The 22,163-nt window shown below is 35.4% G+C and overlaps 1 protein-coding gene across 1 annotated transcript; it reads left to right on the forward strand.

Moving 5' to 3' along the window:
- Positions 1 to 683: 683 nt before the first annotated feature.
- On the forward strand, positions 684 to 18,753 carry LOC102808384 (ataxin-10-like). The gene is made up of 9 exons (XM_006817013.2): positions 684 to 852; positions 3,645 to 3,842; positions 4,658 to 4,837; positions 7,001 to 7,168; positions 8,287 to 8,563; positions 9,254 to 9,368; positions 11,118 to 11,293; positions 17,676 to 17,739; positions 18,524 to 18,753. Exons 1-9 carry the CDS (start codon positions 704 to 706, stop codon positions 18,712 to 18,714), a joined length of 1,518 nt encoding a protein of 505 aa, XP_006817076.1. The 5' UTR covers positions 684 to 703; the 3' UTR covers positions 18,715 to 18,753.
- Positions 18,754 to 22,163: the final 3,410 nt, after the last annotated feature.

Consider the following 22,163-nt stretch of genomic DNA (forward strand, 5'->3'; position numbering starts at 1 on the left):
TACTGTTTCACATTTACTCTCGGTACAACAAACCAATTCATCTTTATAACCCTTCATCTTTATAAATATTTAAATTTCGATGGGAGTTGAATCCAGCTAGTCAATCAACGAGCACGAGTGCCCAGAGACGTCATTCGATGTGCTCCAATATGAAATTTCTCTCGTTTCAGTTTAAATTGTGAATTTTTTAGATAATTATATAAAGATGAAGGGAATACCTTTGTTGCGCTGAAAAATATTCCACTTGCCTATAGAAACTTCTTGTTTCAGTTTGAATTGTTAAATTTATAATATTCATAAAGATAAAGGGAATGGGTTTGTTTTGCAGAGAGTATCCTACCCTGCCAATGAGTGTTTTTTTTGGGGGGGGGGGGGCTTTCGTGCTGTACTGCGTACTGGAACTGTTTGCGACTCGCTGTCCCGCAACTGTCAACTGTGATTGGAAATAATTAATACATATTGTTTTTTTTTAAATAAACCAACGACCATACACGGAATTAATATGTTAAAACAAAGACGATAGTTTCTTTGGGGGTTAAACCATGCAAAACGACAAATTAGAATCCCAGACCGACATTTTCAACGTTGAGGGCACTAGTCAAAACCTATGGTCACACCGATTGACCTCAAAAACTGCGTCCAATAACAACGCAGTTTACAAAATGCTTTGCCAATCACTTTCCACGTCTTATACCATAACAAAATGGCGGACTGCGCAAATGTTTCTGTCGCCGAATTTAGAGAAACCTTAACGAAATTGCACTATGTTGAAGAAAATAGCGATTCCAGTGGCAAATACTATTTAGATGTTTTGAAGATAATAACGGAGCACCTTAAAATTGAACAATGTAGGTGAGTGCAGTTGAAAGCAAAACCAAGAGCATTCATCCGAAACATACACATATTTAATGAAAAGTAATGACAGAAATATAATAAAACTTTTAGGGGAATTTTTACATAAATCATTCATTTTAAGAAATGAGCTTTTTTGGATATAATACCTTGACTCTTTTTTTCTATTTTTTACGTTATCATACTTTGATATTTTTAATCACTTATATATTTATTGCTCACAGTCACTTGGGGGCTGAAAATCAATAAATACTATTTTTAAAAAAAAAAATCATCCGCTATACGTATATAAATAAACAAGTTGTGAAACACGGCACCTAGTAAATCGACACCCTGTCGGTTTCAAATGTCGATTTCTTACCTTAAAATGCGAAACAAAAAGTGCAGAGGGGGTCAGGTGTTACGTTAATAACCATTGTTCATAATCGCTAACTTGGTTTTATTCAAAACTGCACAAATCCCGCGTTTTCTGATGATATCCGACGATTTCATGAACGAAAATGGCCAGCAGCCAGAATCAAGGGGGATTCGCATAGAGTTCTGGGTAAATCAAGGAAATACTCGCTGTTACGGCACGCCTGATTGGCTGAAAATGAGTATGCGCACTTGATTTACCCAGAACTCTGTGCGAATCCCCCTTGATTCTGGCTGCTGGCCATTTTCGATCATGAAATTGTCGGATATCACCAGAAAACTCGCGATTTGTGCAGTTTTGAATAAAACCAAGTTAGCGATTATGAACAATGGTTATTAACATAACACCTGACCCCCTCTGCACTTTTTGTTCGTATTTTAAGGTAAGAAATCGACATTTGAAACCGACAGGGTGTCGATTTACTAGGTGCCGCGTTTCACAACTTGTTTATTTATATACGTATAGCGAATGATTTTAAAAAAAAAAATTAGTATTTATTGATTTTCAGCCCCCAAGTGACTGTGTTATTGCTGTAAACCAATAGAACATTTGTAATTCTAAGGATGCAATAAAGTTATTATTATTATTATTATTATTACAGTAAAGCATATTATTTTAGCTAATCTGTAATTTTGCTACTGATTTAAAATAGAGGATATATTATTGGCACTCTAGCTAGCATGCATCAAATCCGCTGAAACGTAGCTATTTCAAGAAGTTTTACATTATATATTAGCAACTTGTAACATACAAATAATCAGACCCGTGCTGTTATTACATTTTGTCTTTTCTTATTTTTTACCGTAAAATTAAAAACAAAACAAAATAAACAGATTATTTGGTTAAGATACTGCCCAATATACGTGATGATATATATCACATCAGGTGTTGGTTGCCAACACATCGTATGATTTTGAAAATTGTAATGACCACTCACGTGGCAGTGTTGTATAAAGTCACAATTCTGTATATATATCACCCCCAACAACAGCCACGTACTCAGAGTTAAAACCTAAATATTAAGAAGTCATTGGCATGTAGTTAATTTTCATCAATTCCTATTACAGCCATTCTGAGAATTATTCGGACAGTCAGTTAGCAATATATCTTGGAACTTTGAAAAACACTTGGGTCTTTTCCAATCTAGACTTGATGGCGCACGCCCACATTTGGGATCATTCTATTATCTTGCTAGATGCGGGTAAAACGCTGTTTTCAAAACGACATGTGTTGGTTACCATACATTAACTAGTTATATGTTTTATATGCATTCAAAGTGGTACTTTAAATTCTTATAGCCATCAGAGTCGACCTGACAATTTACAAAACAACTCCCGAATGTTGAGTAACCCCAGGTTATTAATGAACTTGTCGTTGGCGGGAAGGCTCAAAGTAAAGTTTCTTAGCATTGGACGCGATGCAGTTTTGCGACAGTTTTGAGCCAAACTAAAAGTTGTTTTTACAATACTGGTGCATTATGTATCAAATTCAGATTATATACCTAGGTGGGAGAGTACATCAGGAATACACGGACAGAAAACTTGATTATAACAATTTGATGGACTTTGTCAAATCAAAAGTGCCTTCCTTGAGCAAATCCTTTTTTCAACTGCAGTTTGAATATGATGAGGGTATGACTACCGTTATTATGTCTAGTCCATTTTTGTAACAGGTACAACTGACTAAAATGGGCGAGGGGTTGACATTGTTTGACAAATTTAAGCAACACTCAATTTGCCCAACACCCAAAATTACTAAAAATAATTACATTATAAATATAAAAAATAAATGGTTGCTGTATACGCAAGCTAGATAATACTTGCAACTATGAAACAGTAATCCCAAACCATGCGCATGTCAATCAAGTCTAGATTGGGCAAAGACAAAAGTGTTTTACAAAGTTGCAAATCATTTTGCTAACAAACTTATTCAGTACCTTTGACCTGACTTCCAATATTAAAATACTGAGTATTAAATTGCCATGACTACACATATAATTTCAAACCTTGAGTGCAGCACTGAATGAATTAATATAAAATGCTTAACCCTTTGATCACCAAAATCAACTCTCGTCCCAATTTGCAAAAACAAATGTTCATAGATTTATCCAAAATTTTGTCTATTTGGTCTAAAATGATTGAAGCAAATATAGAAAAATACTAAAAAATAGGCAAATTGGTGCATCAAAATTTTGCTGGGAAATATGAAGACACCCTAAAGTGTAATTTTTGTGCATTGATTCTTTGAGAGAAACAAACCATGCTGACATAACTGTCACTCAAAGATCTCACTGAGGTGTTTGCTGCTACAAATGTTTGCAGTTTGTCTTTACTCTTTACTCTTTCAAAAATAAAATGACTAACGTATATTCTGCCAGGAAAGAAATGTCAGCTGATGCATTCCATGATATAAAAGTGATACTTGGGCATTGTTTTGAGAGAATAACTGTAAACTCTGATAACTCACAAGAAACAGGAAAGTTGTACTATGAATCAAGAACTCAGTGGTGCACAGAATGTTTTCGGATTCTACGAAACAGCTGTGTACAGTGCCCAAAAAATCAGGATTTAATAAGGTATGTATCATGACAGTGTTTGTATCTGTTGCTATGCATGTAATGTAGTTATGGAAGGTTGTGAATAAACTGTGTGCTATAAAAATTCCTTTTAAAAATTATTCGGCAGTTTTTAATGACGTTAGTACTGCGTCTGCTCAAATTAATTATTTATAAGTTTACTGAATGTCTGTGAACACTTCAGCAGCATCTCTGTGTAACTGTATTCGTGACCTAGGCTTGTTTGGACATCTAATTTATGGCAACAATAGAGAAAATGATTTATTTATTTACATTTTTTCCGTGGTTTGCTGTTGTCATTTTTTGTACATATGCATTCAGTTTGAAAGAAAGAGTAATAATAATAATAATAGCGCCAAAAACAATAGAATTTACCTATTCATAAAAAGTTGTCTCTGCATTTGTAAAAATGTTTAAATTCTCCCATAAATTTTGTCACCAACATTGAACATGTTGTCAGGTTTTTAATGTATTTTTTTGTTGTCAGATATTTAACCACTCTTTCCTTTGTTTACATTGGTCACATAAGCACTATAGCGCATGATGAAGTTAGAATCCTGTCAATGGATGCAATGCATTGTGTTTTGGCAGTTATTTCTTAAGTATTACTACATACAGGCATAACTCACAAACAGCATGCTTTCTGTTGGTTGCCCTATTTAGGTTAAATTCTGCAATACAACTATACTGTATATGTTCAGTCCATATGAAAATTAATGAAGGTGAATCAAGAGGGAAATATATTGGATTGATGTGTTATTAAAAGACAAGCACTACAATATTCATTCATCTCTATTTGATGTTTTCTTTGGCAGGGATTGTGATATTCTTCTAGTCGTGAAGCAAATCCTTCTTTTTTACACTTCAAAACATTTACAAGACAGTGAGGATGTTATAGCAATACGATGTGCCGTTCAGTTTCTTGGTAATCTGGTGGCTGGAAACACTAATTTACAAAAGCGGGTTTGGCAAATAATGTTTCCAGAAATATTCAGGTATAGTAACTATTACTGGATCATAGTTAGTTAAGTGGTTGTTGTATCAGACTCAATTGATAGAAATCAAATCCATTTTGGGTATTGACCACCAATAATTGGGTTGATTTATATTCTGGTCAAGTGTGCCACAGACTCAGTCAGGAAGCCAAAGCCACTGGCTAAGATCATAATACATTCACTAATGGATATGACTTTGTTGTAATCTTGATGCTCAACTGGGCCTGGTAGATACTATCATAGTGCATTAAATTGTTATAATGCCTTGTAGTAGTGAACATGGAATATGGCTTCTGTGGCAAAATGTACCCCAAGCACTTTTATTTGTAATTTGCTCATAAAAAAATCAGGTGAAACAACAGTGACCTTTAATGCTAAAACAACTATTGCCTAGCTCACAGTCCCTTTATCACCGGTCTGGAAACGCTTAGTATTCTATTGTACTAACCCTCGTAGCGGGCAAATAAATCGTTGACACCTTACGCCAAGTTATCCCGAAAATAAACTCCCATTGATGTAGTCGTGCATATCATTAATCCACTGGAAGTTACCATGACACTTAGCGATTTGGGTCATTGCGCATGCGTCATTACCAGCACACGGATCACAACATTACCATGTGGAAGGCTTACGGCGATTTTGTCGAATTCGACGATGACAACATTGATTGGGATTTTGTTTTAAAAGACGTCATTGAGGAAGAAATCCATGAAGTGCATAAAGATAAACCATGTAGTTCAACCAGTGCCGAAAACATACTGGAGAAACCTTTTACGAGGCATGATTGCCACGCCCACACGCCTGTCAAAACTCCACAACTGCTGTCTGAACGTAAACAAAATTTGTCTATGAAATTAAACTCTTTATTACATCCCAAACAGAATTAAACCACTCCATTAGTTTCAGAAGTAGCTTCTTTAATCACCAAATAAAAATGGAATTGGAGAATCACCCCATTCCCCTGTAATCGGAACAGAAACTAGCGTTACAATTAAACGACTGAGAGAATGATGTGATCCAAAATGGCGCCGTCGTGAATACAATGACGTGCAAAACCAAGACCCAAAAATCATACATCTTGTGACATTAAACATTATTTCAATTGATTGTGTTGCCAATATATATAGTTGTTGCAATTAATATGCCTGAAAAACAAAATAAGCAGAAAAAAAATTTACTGAAGTAAAATGTTTACAACATCGTAGCTGGGACCGGCTATTTTGTTTTTAATGACGCCGTTTACTTCTTAAAAATAAGTGTCATTTTTTGAACGAACAATCATCAAAATCGTATATTCAACATGACCATTGTGCTAAACATATTTCAAATCTACCCAAAACACAAATGTTGTCATGTTGTCGAGAATGTACCGTTAATGAGAGGAACAGAAAAAACGAGTCAGTTAACAAGTCACGGCACAGTCCCTCTATTACAAAAGGTGAAAAAGACATAATTTCACACAAGAAAACGTTGAGCATGAACATATTGTATACAACGAAACTTACTCTCCTTAAAAACAAAGACGTTACGAATCAACTATGGTAAAAAATGTTTGTATACGGTATCGAATATGTTCTGGAAACGTTAAAAAATAGATCACAGCACTGAACGCGATGTATCTCAAAGCTATCAACAGTATTGTACCGGGCTTCGCAGAGAGCCGTTACAAGTGTTAGCCCACTAATCCTGCTGATTCACAAGTAAAACAATAGGCGTTTCCAGACTGGTGATAGAGGGACTGTGCCTAGCTTTAAAAAAAATACTGATTTAGTGGAACATTAGTGTTCTACAAATCTTTCAATTCCGAAAGCTCATCCAAGATTCATGCTGGGTGTCTGGTAAATAAGCTTATATAATGGCCTACCTTGTTTGCCTTAGCTGTTACATGTTACTCAAAATGACATTATGAGTGATCACAATATTTTTTTCAGATTTATACAACAAATTGAAATTTATTTCTGTAGCTGGTGGCAAACGAAACATCATTTATTTTAGCAAACTCAATGATTAAATTTGGTTGAAGGGTTAACCCAGGCTTATCTTCTATGTCAATTTGACCCACACATGAATATGTGACTTTAAAAATGAACACTTGCACTTGTATTAATAACGTAATATACAAGCGTCAAAATCTATTTTATTTTTTTTTCTATTTTATTCCAGTAATATTTTTAATTTGAATGATACAAAGGCATCTATTTATTCCTGCATGGTCATTCATAATTGTCTAAATGATCATCACAAACAACAGCTAATTAAGCAACCTGGTGGACAAACGTTAGTGGAAAGCATCCTACAATTGTGTAAATCTGAAACGGAACAGGAGTGGGCGTAAGTTCATGTTCACTTCAAGTCTGTGTATTTTCATATTATTCCATGCATAACATTGGTACTTAATACAAGACAGATAAAAAATGCATATCACATAGTTTGACATCAGTACTTTGTTTCATTGTACATGTTTTGGTTGTCCAACCTTCCAGGTTTTTATACTGTCTTGATGATCGAGTACAGATTACTGAAGGGTATGATAAAAACAATTTTTTTTGGGGGGGGGGGGTAAAAAATGGTTGAACAAATTTGTAATGATATATTCATATTTGATGTAATTTCAGCAATACTTCATTACACACCCTGCCAATTCAAATGTCCAGACTGTGGGATCATGCATGTGATGAATATATAAGGCTATATAAGGCTATGATATTTTTCCATATGTTGACGTCAGCAGGCATGAGTGATCACTGCCAGGGTTTTGTCTCAATCTGTAACCTAAGGGGAAATATTGGTGGATTATTATTTTTATTGTGATGACACTCTCAATGTGTCATATTACAAAAATGAAATTTTCTCCACTAGAAATATGAGTAAAAATTTCATGCAAGTCCCAGGCATCCTGTATTAGAACACCAGTAAAATCTGCACTGGTGCAGTATTTTTCATGTGAAATTTACAAAATTTTGTGCAAAATTAAAGTGAGTTTTAATACAGTATGTTGATTTTCATTGATTGTATAGCATTTAAAGAACTTATCTACAATGTATTGATACATGATACAAATCATTTTGAATTTAATAATAAAATTGTCATTGTTTGTTAGACAAATTGATGAGGAAAATATACACACAAGCATAGCTAACTACCATTTCTGGTTACTGTAGAATTATCGACTAGATTTTGTTTTTGCTGATAAGAGAAATCTGCTAAATTAAATCCATATGATGTGAACCCATTGTTTCACTGGAAAATTTGTGAACTTAGAATCTCTCCACGTGTTCAAAATTATAGTGAAAATTAATTTTACAATTTGTATTTGTAAGAGGGGGGGGGCTAAATACACGCATTTGTGATTGAATTTGAATCTTAAGTAATAAACAAAATATTTATATGAATAATACCTAATAATAATTCCATAACTTTATTTTTTCTTTTTCATTTCATTTCCTAAGACTTCACATTATTCAAGACTTGGTACTGAATGTAGAGTTCTTCTTAACGCAGTACGAGGAAGTTAGTGAAGAATGTAAATTAATTCTTCTTGACATTGTGTCTGCTATGTTGGATGATCCCTCGTTCGATTCAGAGCTGTCATCGCAAGTAAATATGGATGGAGACACACACGATAGTATACCAGGATTCGTTTTTGCTTTCTTAGCCCAACAGTTTGAAATGCAGGCATGTAATGTATTATTACCCAAGAGTGATAAAATAGATGAGAACACTATTGTAAGTATGAAATGCTCATCAATTGGACAGTTGGTCATGATAGTTAATTTACTAGTTGCTCTAACCGATTCACCAATGAGACGTGTAAGCGATAGTAGTAATACGAACTGCAGTGTAGAACATTTTTGAACAAATATGATGTACAAAAGGAAGAAACTAGTAGTCTACCAGTCAAGTAGTGACCATGATGCACTAGTATGCTCTCAATGAAGCGAGTAAAAGAGCTGGGAAACCAGCATTGGAATGACAATGTCTAAACTGTCATCCATCAGTAGATTTGTGGTCAGAGATACATTTAAACCATAGATCACTTTTCCGCAAATAGCAAAACTGGGGTGCAAAAAATACAAACAAGTACGTCAGTTTGCTGATAGTTGATAGAATTTAATTTTTGTTACGTCGATTGGTACACCCAGAAACACAATATCACGCGTGCAAGTTTACGTTACACCCCAAAACGACATGTGCGCGCATGCGAAACGCTGTATCTTCGACTTCCGGGAAAGCATGCCATCACTAGAGGGCGCTATTTAGTGTAACATCTATGAATATAAAGAACTGTTTTTTTTTATGATTGATAATTGAAATAATTACCTTCCCTTCCAGTTATTTATGGAATTAATTCAGTACAATCCAAATATGAATCGAACTGTAAACTCAAACACCATGTGACTCCTCTTTATATTTCAGGAAACAGAAACTCTTGTAGTTGTTCAACTCTTACAAATATTATGCCTTGCAACTTCTGATCTGGGCAAATATAAAGTACTACAGAAAAGAACATCATTACTACATATTACTTTGGGTGCGTCACATACCTGTGTAAATATGTTATTTTAGGTTGATATAATGTTTTTGTTAAAATGAATTAGTGAATAGACAAGTTTCAAGATATAGCACCATCGGTTGTTTTCTGTGTGAGAGACTTGGGGGGGATGTGGTGATTTTTGGTTGCACAATTTGTTTGTTTGTTTCCTGGTCCCCAATGTTCTTATAATCTATCAAACTTTTACGCAGTGAAATCATCCCCGTACACAGATGAAATTGAATTGTTTTTACACCAGAGCACGCAAGTTGCTGGTAATGGTCGAAATTTGTCTATTACTGAAATATCAGTAATTTCCAGTCATTATACAACATTATAACATCTAAATCTATGCTATGTTCCACTTGTTAAACACCAACCCACTTATGCCTAGAATCTATTGCCACATTCCACTTGTTATACACCAACTCACTAACGTCTAGAGTCTGGATTCTGCTGTAAATTCGCCCATTCGAAAAATCGCCCTGGGCGATTTCATGGCTAGTGGGCCCTTATTTGGGGTTCAAAATTTCAAAAAATTATCATCAAATATTTTTTGGGGACTTATATTTTCATTGAACAATCCACCTACGCCGACTTTCAACGCCGGCAGTTGAACCACTCAAAATGAAAGAAACTATTGCAGAAGCTAATCTAAAATTTAATACATTTTTATCTTGCTGGATTGAAAATTAGACCGCCTAAAATTTCATTACAATGTCACCCAGTGCATCTTTCTCCAAAAAATCACATTAACGAACCTTGTGCACCAAATACAATTATTTTTTTCATTTTATTAGTATCGAAAGTATATTCGAAAAGAAGTTTCAAATACAAACGAACACAACTTCATTGCTTATTAGCTAATGATCGCTGTAGTGCAATCCATTTATGCTGTGTTTCACAGTTGTTGATTTTTACCGAGGAATGATTATAATAACGTGCAAAAAATATATTTGTTGAATTGTTATGAAATGCAAATAAATTTCAACTTATTTAATCGTAAGCGAATGATTCTGTTCGCACTTTAAACGCTCAATGCTATAGAAATGAATATCTGCCATGTTTTAACCTGGGACGGTGTTCTTTGACCTGACAGGTCAAATTGCTAATTAACCAATGAAAATGATGGATGATGCCAACGTGTTCAAATTACCATAGCTCATTTAAATATGTTAATGATTATTGAACGCTGCACGGAAGAGATTTGCCGATGTTGTTGTACAATCTTTTGGCTTGAATTTTGATGGGAAAGTGGCATGATTGGTTTTTAAATAAAAAAATTAGTTGTTTTCAAGATAAACTGATCATTTGAAGAATAATTTTACATTATTTACAGTGATACCAGCTCATTGTCGAAACAAAGCTTACCCATTCATGCTCGTCGCAATAAACACCATACTCATGTATAGGCATCAATGACTACGGTGAAACTTTTAGGTATCAGAAAAGATTAAAATAGCACCTTAAAAACTGCCGAAAAATCGCCCTGGGGGATTTCTTGGTCCCATTTTATTTTTTTAAAACACAAATTGCCGTGTAACGGCAGAATCCGGTACTACTCGGTACATTCAACTCATTAAACACTGACTCACTAACACCTAGAATCCATGTCACCCTTCACGCATTATACATGAACTCACTAACACCTAGAATCTATGTGATGTTCCACTCATCATACAGCACTTCACTAATGCTGTGTGTAATGAAAATAATATATTGATGCTAATCAATCTGTTTATGATTCAGAAATGTTACAGAAAGCCCATGCCATTGGCCAAAGTGGCGATAACAGGTTCACCGTCAGCCAGACTTTAACCAGTGCTGCCTGTTCTCACACTGATAATCCAGTATTTGGATTTAAACGAGATTTAATACGACTTATTGGTAATATGTGTTATAAAAATAAAGACAATCAAGACATGGTGAGTGCAGAGAATTATTTTATTTGAATTTAATTAATATTCACCATACAATGTTACCCTAGATGCCTCTGTCTGTTTTCTCTGCTTTGCTACTGAAAAATAGACTCCAAAATAATTGCTATATGATTCCTTCTCCACCCACTATAAATTTGCATATCTCGACCTCTAGCCTTTGAAAAAACATCCAATCATGTAAGATGTGATATTAGTACTAATAGTCACATACTTGAATAATTAATATATTACATGCTCATATCTGTGGGTGATCATTGCCACAAAATCATGCAGGTTAGTTGATGTTGTATTTCTGTTCGCTTTTGATGTTACATTTTCAAAATCATAGTAAATAATAAATGTACAATTAATTGTAGATTGTTGTGTTGGTGGTAAAATAGATAAAATAATTTTTAAGTCATTTCATTGTTTGAGCAAAATATTTTTCACTGGCACTTTCATCGGTCACCGAATGTTTTCTCATACCTAAACGAACATGGATTTGGTATACAGTTCTTTGTTTGAGATTGCATCAAAGAAAACTGATAAAATGTTGCATTATAAGTTTGATGCAATCGCAGCAGAAATGCACACTTTGAAATGGCGACTCCTGACAAATTTACACTGTTGTTGGAATGGACTCTTAAAAAGAATATCAGTATATCTCCTGTTGTATATGGTTATGCAACTTTGTGTATCTGGTCAACCCCTAAAATCCTGCATTAATGTATTCAAACTGAACCAAAACAATCATGATAATATTTATTTTATTTTTTTATTAGACGCAAAAAATCCTTAGGAAAGGATAAAAAGGGTCTTACAGAAAGAAATTTAAAAAAAAAACTACAATCTAAAAAGTAAAACAAAAAATAAAAACTTTTCTAAAAAAAATCAAAAAAATCAAAAACAATAAAGACAATTTGCAGCCAATGGTGAATACAGAATATGGAATGAACACAAAATGTAGCCTAATACACTGATAGTTGTTGTTGTTTTGTTCCATAGCTGTTTTTTAAGAAGACAGCTAAGGCTGGTGCTAGAGTATGGTTTGCCATAATCAAAATGAATTTATTCTGACTATTTTCTTTATCAAAATTTGGAACTTTATTTTGTGCAGTCAGGAATAATTTGTCCCTATGGTGACTGTAAGCTGGACATTTCATTACAAAATGTTGCTCATCCTCAACTATATTTTGGCTGCACATATCACATGTTCTTTTATCCAGCGGCACATTATTATGTCTGCCTTTCTCAATTTTAAGGTCATGGTTGCTTGTCTTGAATTTTGCAATTAACCTTCTAAGACCATGGTTCTGCATATTAATTAGGTAATTTTTCAATTTTTAAGTCTTGTTTGAAAAGTCTGTATGTTCTTAGTTTGTTTTTAGCCAAGGTTTGTTTTCTATTATCATTATGCATGTCTAAGATCCATTTGTTCTCAAATGATTTTTTTATTTTTTTATGAATAAAGTCTAAATTTTTCTTAATTATTTTTTCACTTGAGTTTACAATGGTGACAACATCTAAGCTTGGCAACAAACAGTAAAACATTGATTTTTCAAAATAGACATTTAAAATGACAACAAACTTACAGCCCTTCCAATGTTAAATTTTCTGCTCATTGTGTGGTATATTTAAACAGATTATAGTAGAGAGAATTATTCAAGATCAAGAACTTGATTTGTGTAGACTTGTTTGGTAATGGAAGCCGATTGAGATTTTGTTTACTTTTGGAAATTTGTGCGAATAAAATGTGATTAATCATGTCTAATTTTGGAGTGCCACAGATCGTATAGCAAATATCTTGGAGTCTATTTTTCAACAGCGAAGCAGAGAAAACGAACAGAAGCAGCTGGGTACCTTTACTGTGTATAGTCAAAACACCGTTTCCTCCAGGAAAAAATTAGGAATTTTAACTCCTTTGTGCGACAAACAGCGTCTTTGAGGTTAGTGTATCTGTGTGTATGAATTTATGTAAGTTACTTGTGTGTGTATGTGTACATTTGTGGTGTCAACATTAGGATGACTTTCATTTAACTCTCACTATTTTGCCATAATGTGTCTTTTTGGCTCTTATGCAATGTGAAAAACAAACAAAACAACTTTGTGATATGGATGTGGCATGAACATATCACGTTGTCCAAGTTGATACACATGAGTGTCATTCAGTTTTGTCATCAGACATCAGACATTTGCCTCGATGGTTTAATTTTTTGTCTCAGGTTTTTTGCTCTAAGACAAATTGTCTCACAAAAATGTAAGAAAATTACAATTTCTGTTGCAGTTTGTGAAGTGTAGAATAAAATTGAAACATAATAAATTATTGAGTACACTTCACTATAAGGATAGCAAAATGCTTCATTTCTATCTCTATGACTACGTGGATGGGTAATTATCTCATATTTTCTAAACTGGTTGAACAATTCTCTCCCCTCCCAGATATTTAATTGCTTGTAAGAATATAGGGTTTTATTTGTTACAATTTAGCGGTTTACAATGACGAGATTGTACTGTATACCTTGTATTGGAGGTCTCGCTTGTTTATGTTTTGCATGTCTGCGAATGTACATGTGTTCTATGACTGATTGGCATGCACCATTCATTTGCACCGAAGATGAAGTAAATTGTGTTATTCACTGCTTTTTTTTTTAATATATGTTCCTGGTAATCAAACAACTTGTGAGCGATGTTGTCAGATCAAATCACATTGATCATCATATATTTTCATGCTGGTTGATAAAAATGTTAACAAATAATGTCACATTGCAAGCTCTATATCTTATGTTATGGATTTAATTTATTGATTAAATCTTTTGTTAGTCGCTATTCAAACACAGTCCAAAAACGAGGACTATTAATTTGGGGTCTGTTCGTCCAAAGTTGTATCTCAGACAGTCATTGGTCGATCTCATTCAAACTTTACAAACAGACACTACATCATGTTTCGCAGATGCCATTTTTTTTTATTTGAAGATCAGACCAAAAATGGTGGCCATTTTGGACATCAAATTTGCTTCTTTTGATTCTCAAACTTGTCAGCAGCAGTTTTTTGTAGATAACTACTACAATTTTATGATCATAATTATAGTCCAATGAAACTTATCTTTCTTAAAATTCATAAAACAATTTTTAAAGCAAAGTGCCACAATGCACCATTATTACTAACTGGCGGCAACTACATGTAAATTTAACATGATTAGTCATTGCTCTATTTCATTGCTCAATTTCAATTCGGAAGGAACAGTGCCAACAAAGTGAAACATCCAGCATCTAAGTTTGCGTATGCCCCTTATGAGTTTCTTGCATGTTGTACTGCAATCAGGATTACAAATAATTGGTTCATTTGTTCCTACAACATGCTTGTGAAAAAAAAATGGGTACAAAGATGACATAATAGGACTTAAACTTACAGGGGTATCAAAAGCAATTTTCTTGATGCACTGTTTCTATATGCTAAAGCCATTTTATAAATTTTATCCTTGGATTAAGGTTCTGCAATAGTATACATGTATCTGTGTTTTTCATTTTAACTTCAAACAAGCTGGTGGCCATTTTAGTCCTAAATCAAATCCGTCATTGTTTTTAATTGACACAATAACTGAAAACTGAACAGGGACTATGTCATTGACAGTGACTTGTTAAATTCATTTCTGTGAATTTTTCATTCAGCCTTTAAGTAAAAAAAATGTGTTTATTTTATTTCAAGAAATTGTCAATCAAGAGTACACTTTCAGTTCATGTCTGGTTCTTTCTTCTCCTATAAATAGTAGTGATATTAAAAGTGCAATCCCTTTACTAACTAACACACACTGGACTTATTGATCAAGGATTTGTAACTAATCTGTGTGTGACAAAAAGGTTTGTTTCTATGTTTATTCTTGGTGCGTACATCTCGCATAATCTTGGTGTTGAACTGCGGTGATTACTTTAACCTACTCATTGGATAATGAGGTGAAAGTGGGTCGTGTAATTTAGTTCTATTTATATACCAGTACTTCATGGCAGTTAGATCCATGCTGCCAAGACCTTTTGTGCATTCTTAAAAAAATACCTTCATTTGAAATTAATAAAGTAGTCTTTATAACAGTGTTGTGTAAAATGCTATGTGTTTTAGCGTGACCATCATTGAAATACTAATCAATAAGTCCACCAACATTTCCAAGTACAGACAAAAGACTGCATTTATTGTTCAGATGCCAGTGATTTCTATGGTCAGTGCGCCCTCTACAGTTGGAGTTTCAGAGTTTTGGTCGGATGTCTATACATAAAAAGAAACCCCTACCTTCAAAGTTTGTTTTTTTTCCCTTTGTAGTGGGCTTGAGTTTCAACTTTATAATAAAGACAGGAGCTTCAATAAACATCGAAAGACCTCATTCTTTTAACATCCGTAGCCCGAAGAACACATGATACATGAAATAGACAAGTAATTGAAGGAATCCGACAGTCCCACCCTACCCACTGTAACATTATATCGCGTTTTTTTGGGCTAATTAAAGAGAGTCTTTTGAAAAATCAATGTTTCCACCTACATGCCCAATCTTCCTCCCTCCCTTCTCTTTTTATTTGTCCAGTACAATTAAAGTATACTGTAGAAATTGAAAAGAGTGACTGGTCGAGGTATTAAACTATGGTACGGATTATGGTGGACTTAATGCCTAGAGCAAACACTGATTGGTGAATGGCCGTCACAACAATTGCGCTGATAATTACGTGTAACCAGAGAATGTGTTCATTTTAAGATTGTTACATTCTTATTCACGCGAAAACCATGCTGCTTTCTAGGGTTCAATTTAGTGGGTTTTTTGCTCTCTCATTTTATTATCCCACCTTCATCAGATTATTTTGTCTAGGAATGTTGCTATTATATACTTAGTGTTGTAGAAATGCTTTTTGGAATGCTATGGTTATATTTAGATTTTTTTTTTTTGTCTTTAGTTGGTAATACATTTCGGTCAATGTGATCATTTTCACAGTTTCGCAAATGTAAGTTTAAAGAGTTAGATCATGATATAATACTTTTCCAGCATTGAGTTCCACGATCACCTAAAAATGCTTCTAATTCTCATTCATTGCTTTTGAAGTACTTATTATAGCAACAGTACCCGGTGAAATACATCAGTGTAGCTGAGAAGATACTCTGTACACTTTACAAGGTAACCATGCTCAGCTAAACCTCAAGCAGCCGTTGGGTGAACGCCTTCTGTGTTTTTGTAATTCGTCATGGAGTTTACCCGGTTGATCGCTTATTACAAAGAATCTCTACAACAAATTGAATGAATAACAAAATTTAATCCCCTGTTGTTGAGAAAAGGGGTGCCCACCAGCTGCCTACTTAGCTGCGACAGTCTGTACTGAAAAGAATCAATCCATGGTATTTATTGAAATGTTTTATGCATGCTGCGCTGCCCAGTCTGAATATAAATTGGTACAAATAGTTGGATTACTTCCACTCAAAATGCGGAAATATTATCATTTTGTGTTCGATGAATAGTCAATGGTGGTCACAGTGGCCAGTTTTATTTGTGTGCACTGAACCCTAAGTAGGGGGTGAATGGTGTTCTTGTTGTCACTAACAATAACACTTTAAGAAATAGAAACAGTTAATTGAAAGAGGACAAAAACTTCACCAAATTACACTTACTAGTTATCTTTTTGCTCGGCTGACTTTATTAAAACATTGCAAACTTTAACTTCTTTTTTTTCTTTTTTTTTTTCGAATGTGTCCAACTATCTTTTGTTGCCCAAGGTTAAGATTAAGTAGGAATTGCCAGCTCCATAGATATCTATTCACGTTCTGGAGGGTTGTTTGTTTGTGTGTGGTCTATTGATGACAAATTAGCGTGATTTCTTCAGTACGTAATAGATTTCCTTGAGGGCTGATAAAAATTGCTAGCCTTTCTTTCTCTGTACATACATCGCAGGATGGCCAGTATTTCCGTGGGCATTTTATCTCTAGTGATGTAGCTTAAACTATTTAGCACCATCATTTTCAATGTGAGGAGTATTCATACATGTTTCATACTCATAGTCAGGGTGATCAGCGTCAACTCTTGTTGCACTTACTGATACATTTCTCAGCATTTCTCATCTTTTGAATTTTATAATTGTCCTCCGAAGCATTCTATGGATATATTGTTTAGTACTAACAATAGTCACGCCATCAAGTACATAGGTCATGTGCTGTATAGTTGTCAATCTGTTTGTTTATTTTTGGATAATACTCATTGAAAAGATATTTCATTTCACAGAGATTCGCAGCATCACTTTGTGCATACTTGTGAAGATTGCTTTCCTTTTCGTAGTGTTATTTTATACTCTCCAGTAGGTATTGTAAGATTTTCTACGCATTTGCCTCGCAGTAATGTTTTTTTGTTTTGTTTTTTTACAGGTGCGGATATCGGAGGGTATTCCACTAATATTGGAACATTGTAACATAGATGAACACAATCCATGTATCCTTACACTGCAAAACTTTTATTTATTTATTTGTTATTCATTCATTCATTCATTCATTCATTTATTCACTCACTTACTCATACACTGACTCACTCATACACTCTCTCAAATGCATACATGCACACACACACACACACACACACACACACACGTGCATGCATGCATTCATCTCTTAACATCGTTGTGACGGCACTCATTGGATTAACTTTTAATATAGTTGAATTAACTTTTAATATAGTTGGATTAACTTTTAATATAGTTGAATTAACTTTTAATATAGTTGAATTAACTTTTAACATAGTTTGATTAAAGCACGACTCTCTATAAGGTTGCAATTTAATTAGAGTTTAATTAAACTCAATTACATTGCAATTCAATATAAAATTGCATTTTAATTCAAGTTTAATTAAATAAAAATGACATCATACATCCTATGACTTAACATAGAACTATTTGTGAAGCTTAGGGTTAGTAAATGGGGAAGGTATGGTACAGTTATATTAATATTAATATAAATTCAAACTTGACTTAAATTCTAATAAATATTAATATAAATTATGAAAAATAGTGAGGGTCGTCACTTGGCAGGTTTGTCGTCACTTGATAAGTGTAAAGTTGAATGGAAGTCGTCTCAACGCTAACGCACATACACACATATATACACATACACATACATGCATTTGAAAGCTTATTGCTTTACACATTTCAGAGTTTCACACCTTTTACATGTTTTGTATATTCACCTGAGCTAGAAAATCTCCTTAACATTTTATATGCCAGTTATAAGCCAGTGGGCTATCTTTGCAATTCACAACATATGTGAACAAAATGCTGACAACCAGGACGTCATCGCCAGTATGCAGAACCAAGGTGTCGCTGATTGTAAACAACTTAAAGAACTTGGCGTGGATGTTCAAGAAAGAGATGGCAAAATTTATGTAAAAACAACAAAAAAGACAAAAGCCTCTTAGATGTTTTACTATCGCACATAAATTACTCAGTACCATAAATGTCTTTTTGTCTTTTTATTATTTCCCGTTTTTCATTCTACTGGACATCCTACATTTTGCGCTTAAAGATTGATAATAACCACCATGACCACCGCCGTCGAAATGGACCACTGTCTGAGATAACAAGCAGATGGTGCATGTCCACAACCATCAAATTGTCATTTCTTCTGAAGCAGATTATTTATTATCTCATTTCTCTTCATTTTATGAGCTTGCTGCTCTATGCGTTGTGTCCAGGTCAGTGTTGTTTGTATGCTACCAGTGATTTGGGTTGATCAGCCTGTCAACCTCGGCAATTAAATTAGTGCCAGATTAGTGAAATTACAGCACATGTTAATTGATTCAGCCATGTGAGCTTGATACACACTGAGTTCCCCCTGAAAGTTAGTTATTCCATCTGGGAGGAGAAAGTCATTCAAGTGGAACCTTCACTTTGAACAGTCAAAGGAGCACTTAAAAGAAATGGAGTGTAACAGTATTGTGTCCCCTCCCACTTTCCTAATCACTACCAACTATGGGGTGACTATGTTGAGCTGTCTAGTGTCAGGTGTTGACATGATGTGTAACAGTATTATGTTCCCTCCCACCTTCCCAATCACCCATAACTATGGGGTTACTATGTTGAACTGTCTAGTGTCAGGTGTTGATATGATGTGTAACAGTATTATGTTCCCTCCCACCTTCCTAATCACCTGTAACTATGGGGTTACTATGTTGAACTGTCTAGTGTCAGGTGTAACAGTATTGTGTTCCCTCCCACCTTCCTAATCACCTGTAACTATGGGGTTACTATGTTGAGCTGTCTAGTGTCAGGTGTTGACATGTGTAACAGTATTGTGTTCCCTCCCACCTTCCTAATCATCTGTAACTATGGGGTTACTATGTTGAGCTGTCTAGTGTCAGGTGTTGACATGTGTAACAGTATTGTTCCCTCCCACCTTCCCAATCACCTGTAACTATGGGGTTACTATGTTGAGCAGTCTAGTGTCAGGTGTTGACATGTGTAACAGTATTGTGTTCCCTCCCACCTTCCTAATCACCTGTAACTATGGGGTTACTATGTTGAACTGTCTAGTGTCAGGTGTTGATATGATGTGTAACAGTATTGTGTTCCCTCCCACCTTCCTAATCACCTGTAACTATGGGGTTACTATGTTGAGCTGTCTAGTGTCAGGTGCTGACATGTGTAACAGTATTATGTTCCCTCCCACCTTCCTAATCACCTGTAACTATGGGGTTACTATGTTGAACTGTCTAGTGTCAGGTGTAACAGTATTGTGTTCCCTCCCACCTTCCTAATCACCTGTAACTATGGGGTTACTATGTTGAGCTGTCTAGTGTCAGGTGTTGACATGTGTAACAGTATTGTGTTCCCTCCCACCTTCCTAATCATCTGTAACTATGGGGTTACTATGTTGAGCTGTCTAGTGTCAGGTGTTGACATGTGTAACAGTATTGTTCCCTCCCACCTTCCCAATCACCTGTAACTATGGGGTTACTATGTTGAGCAGTCTAGTGTCAGGTGTTGACATGTGTAACAGTATTGTGTTCCCTCCCACCTTCCTAATCACCTGTAACTATGGGGTTACTATGTTGAGCTGTCTAGTGTCAGGTGTTGACAAGTGTAACAGTATTGTGTTCCCTCCCACCTTCCTAATCACCAGTAACTATGGGGTTACTATGTTGAGCTGACTATTGTCAGGTGTTGACATGATGTGTAACAGTATTGTGTTTCCTCCCACCTCCCTAATTACCTGTAACTATGGGGTTACTATGTTGAGCTGTCTAGTGTCAGGTGTTGACATGATGTGTAACAGTATTGTGTTCCCTCCCACCTTCCTAATCGCCTGTAACTATGGGGTTACTATGTTGAGCTTTCTAGTGTCAGGTGTTGTCATGATGTGTAACAGTATTATGTTCCCTCCCACCTTCCTAATCACCAGTAACTGTGGGGTTACTATGTTGAGCTGACTAGTGTCAGGTGTTGACATGATGTGTAACAGTATTGTGCTCCCTCCCACCTTCCTAATCACCTGTAACTATGGGGTTACTATTTTTGAGCTCTCGAGTGTCAGGTGTTGACATGTGTAACAGTATTGTGTTCCCTCGCACCTTCCTAATCACGTGTAATTATGGGGTTACTCTGTTGAGCTGTCTAGTGTCAGGTGTTGACATGATGTGTAACAGTATTGTTTTCCCTCCCACCTTCCTAATCACCAGTAACTATGGGATTACTATGTTGAGCTGACTCTTGTCGGGTGTTGACATGTTGTGTAACAGTATTATGTTCCCTCACACCTTCCTAATCACCTGTGACTATGGGGTCACTATGTTGAGCTGATTATTGTCGGGCGTTGACGTGACGTGTAACAGTATTGTGTTCCCTCCCACCTTCCTAATCACCAGTAACTATGGGTTTACTATGTTGAGCTGACTATTGTCAGTTGTTGACATGATGTGTAACAGTATTGTGTTCCCTCCCACCTTCCTAATCACCCATAACTATGGGGTTACTATGTTGAGCTGTCTAGTGTCAGTTGTTGACATGATGTGTAACAGTATTGTGTTTCCTCCCACCTTCCTAATCACCAGTAACTATGGGGTTACTATGTTGAGCTGTCTAGTGTCAGGTGTTGACATGATGTGTAACAGTATTGTGTTTCCCCCCCTTCCTAATCACCCATAACTATGGGGTTACTATGTTGAGCTGTCTAGTGTCAGTTGTTGACATGATGTGTAACAGTATTGTGTCCTATCCCACCTTACTGATTGCCACGAACTATGGGGTGACTATGTTGATCTGATCAGTGAAGGGTGTTGACATAAAGTGTAACAGTATCGTGTCTTATCCCACCTTACTGATCGCCACCAACTATGCGGTGACTGTGTTGATCTGATCAGTGTTGGGTGTTGACATGAAGTGTAACAGTATTATGTTCCCTCCCACCTTCCTAATCACCTGTAACTATGGGGTTACTATGTTGAGCTGTCTCGTGTCAGGTGTTGACATGATGTGTAACAGTATTGTGTTTCCTCCCACCTTCCTAATCACCAGTAACTATGGGGTTACTATGTTGAGCTGACTATTGTCAGGTGTTGACATGATGTGTAACAGTATTATGTTCCCTCCCACCTTCCTAATCACCTGTAACTATGGGGTTACTATGTTGAGCTGTCTAGTGTCAGGTGTTGACATGATGTGTAACAGTATTGTGTTTCCTCCCACAATCCTAATCACCAGTAACTATGGGGTTACTATGTTGAGCTGACTAGTGTCAGGTGTTGACATGATGTGTAACAGTATTGTGCTCCCTCCCACCTTCCTAATCACCTGTAACTATGGGGTTACTATTTTTGAGCTCTCGAGTGTCAGGTGTTGACATGTGTAACAGTATTGTGTTCCCTCGCAC

The sequence above is a fragment of the Saccoglossus kowalevskii genome, chromosome 3 (genome assembly GCF_978046115.1).
Source record: "Saccoglossus kowalevskii chromosome 3, keSacKowa6.1, whole genome shotgun sequence".
Classification (NCBI taxonomy): domain Eukaryota; kingdom Metazoa; phylum Hemichordata; class Enteropneusta; family Harrimaniidae; genus Saccoglossus; species Saccoglossus kowalevskii.

What these genes read in the sequence shown, in the direction of transcription:
- LOC102808384 (XM_006817013.2), top strand. Translation starts at nt 704, where the DNA reads ATGGCGGACTGCGCAAATGTTTCTGTCGCCGAATTTAGAGAAACCTTA. An exon ending in CTTAAAATTGAACAATGTAG is followed by an intron (nt 853 to 3,644) that starts GTGAGTGCAGTT and finishes ATATTCTGCCAG; the next exon opens with GAAAGAAATGTCAGCTGATG. An exon ending in CATAGATGAACACAATCCAT is followed by an intron (nt 17,740 to 18,523) that starts GTATCCTTACAC and finishes TTTATATGCCAG; the next exon opens with TTATAAGCCAGTGGGCTATC.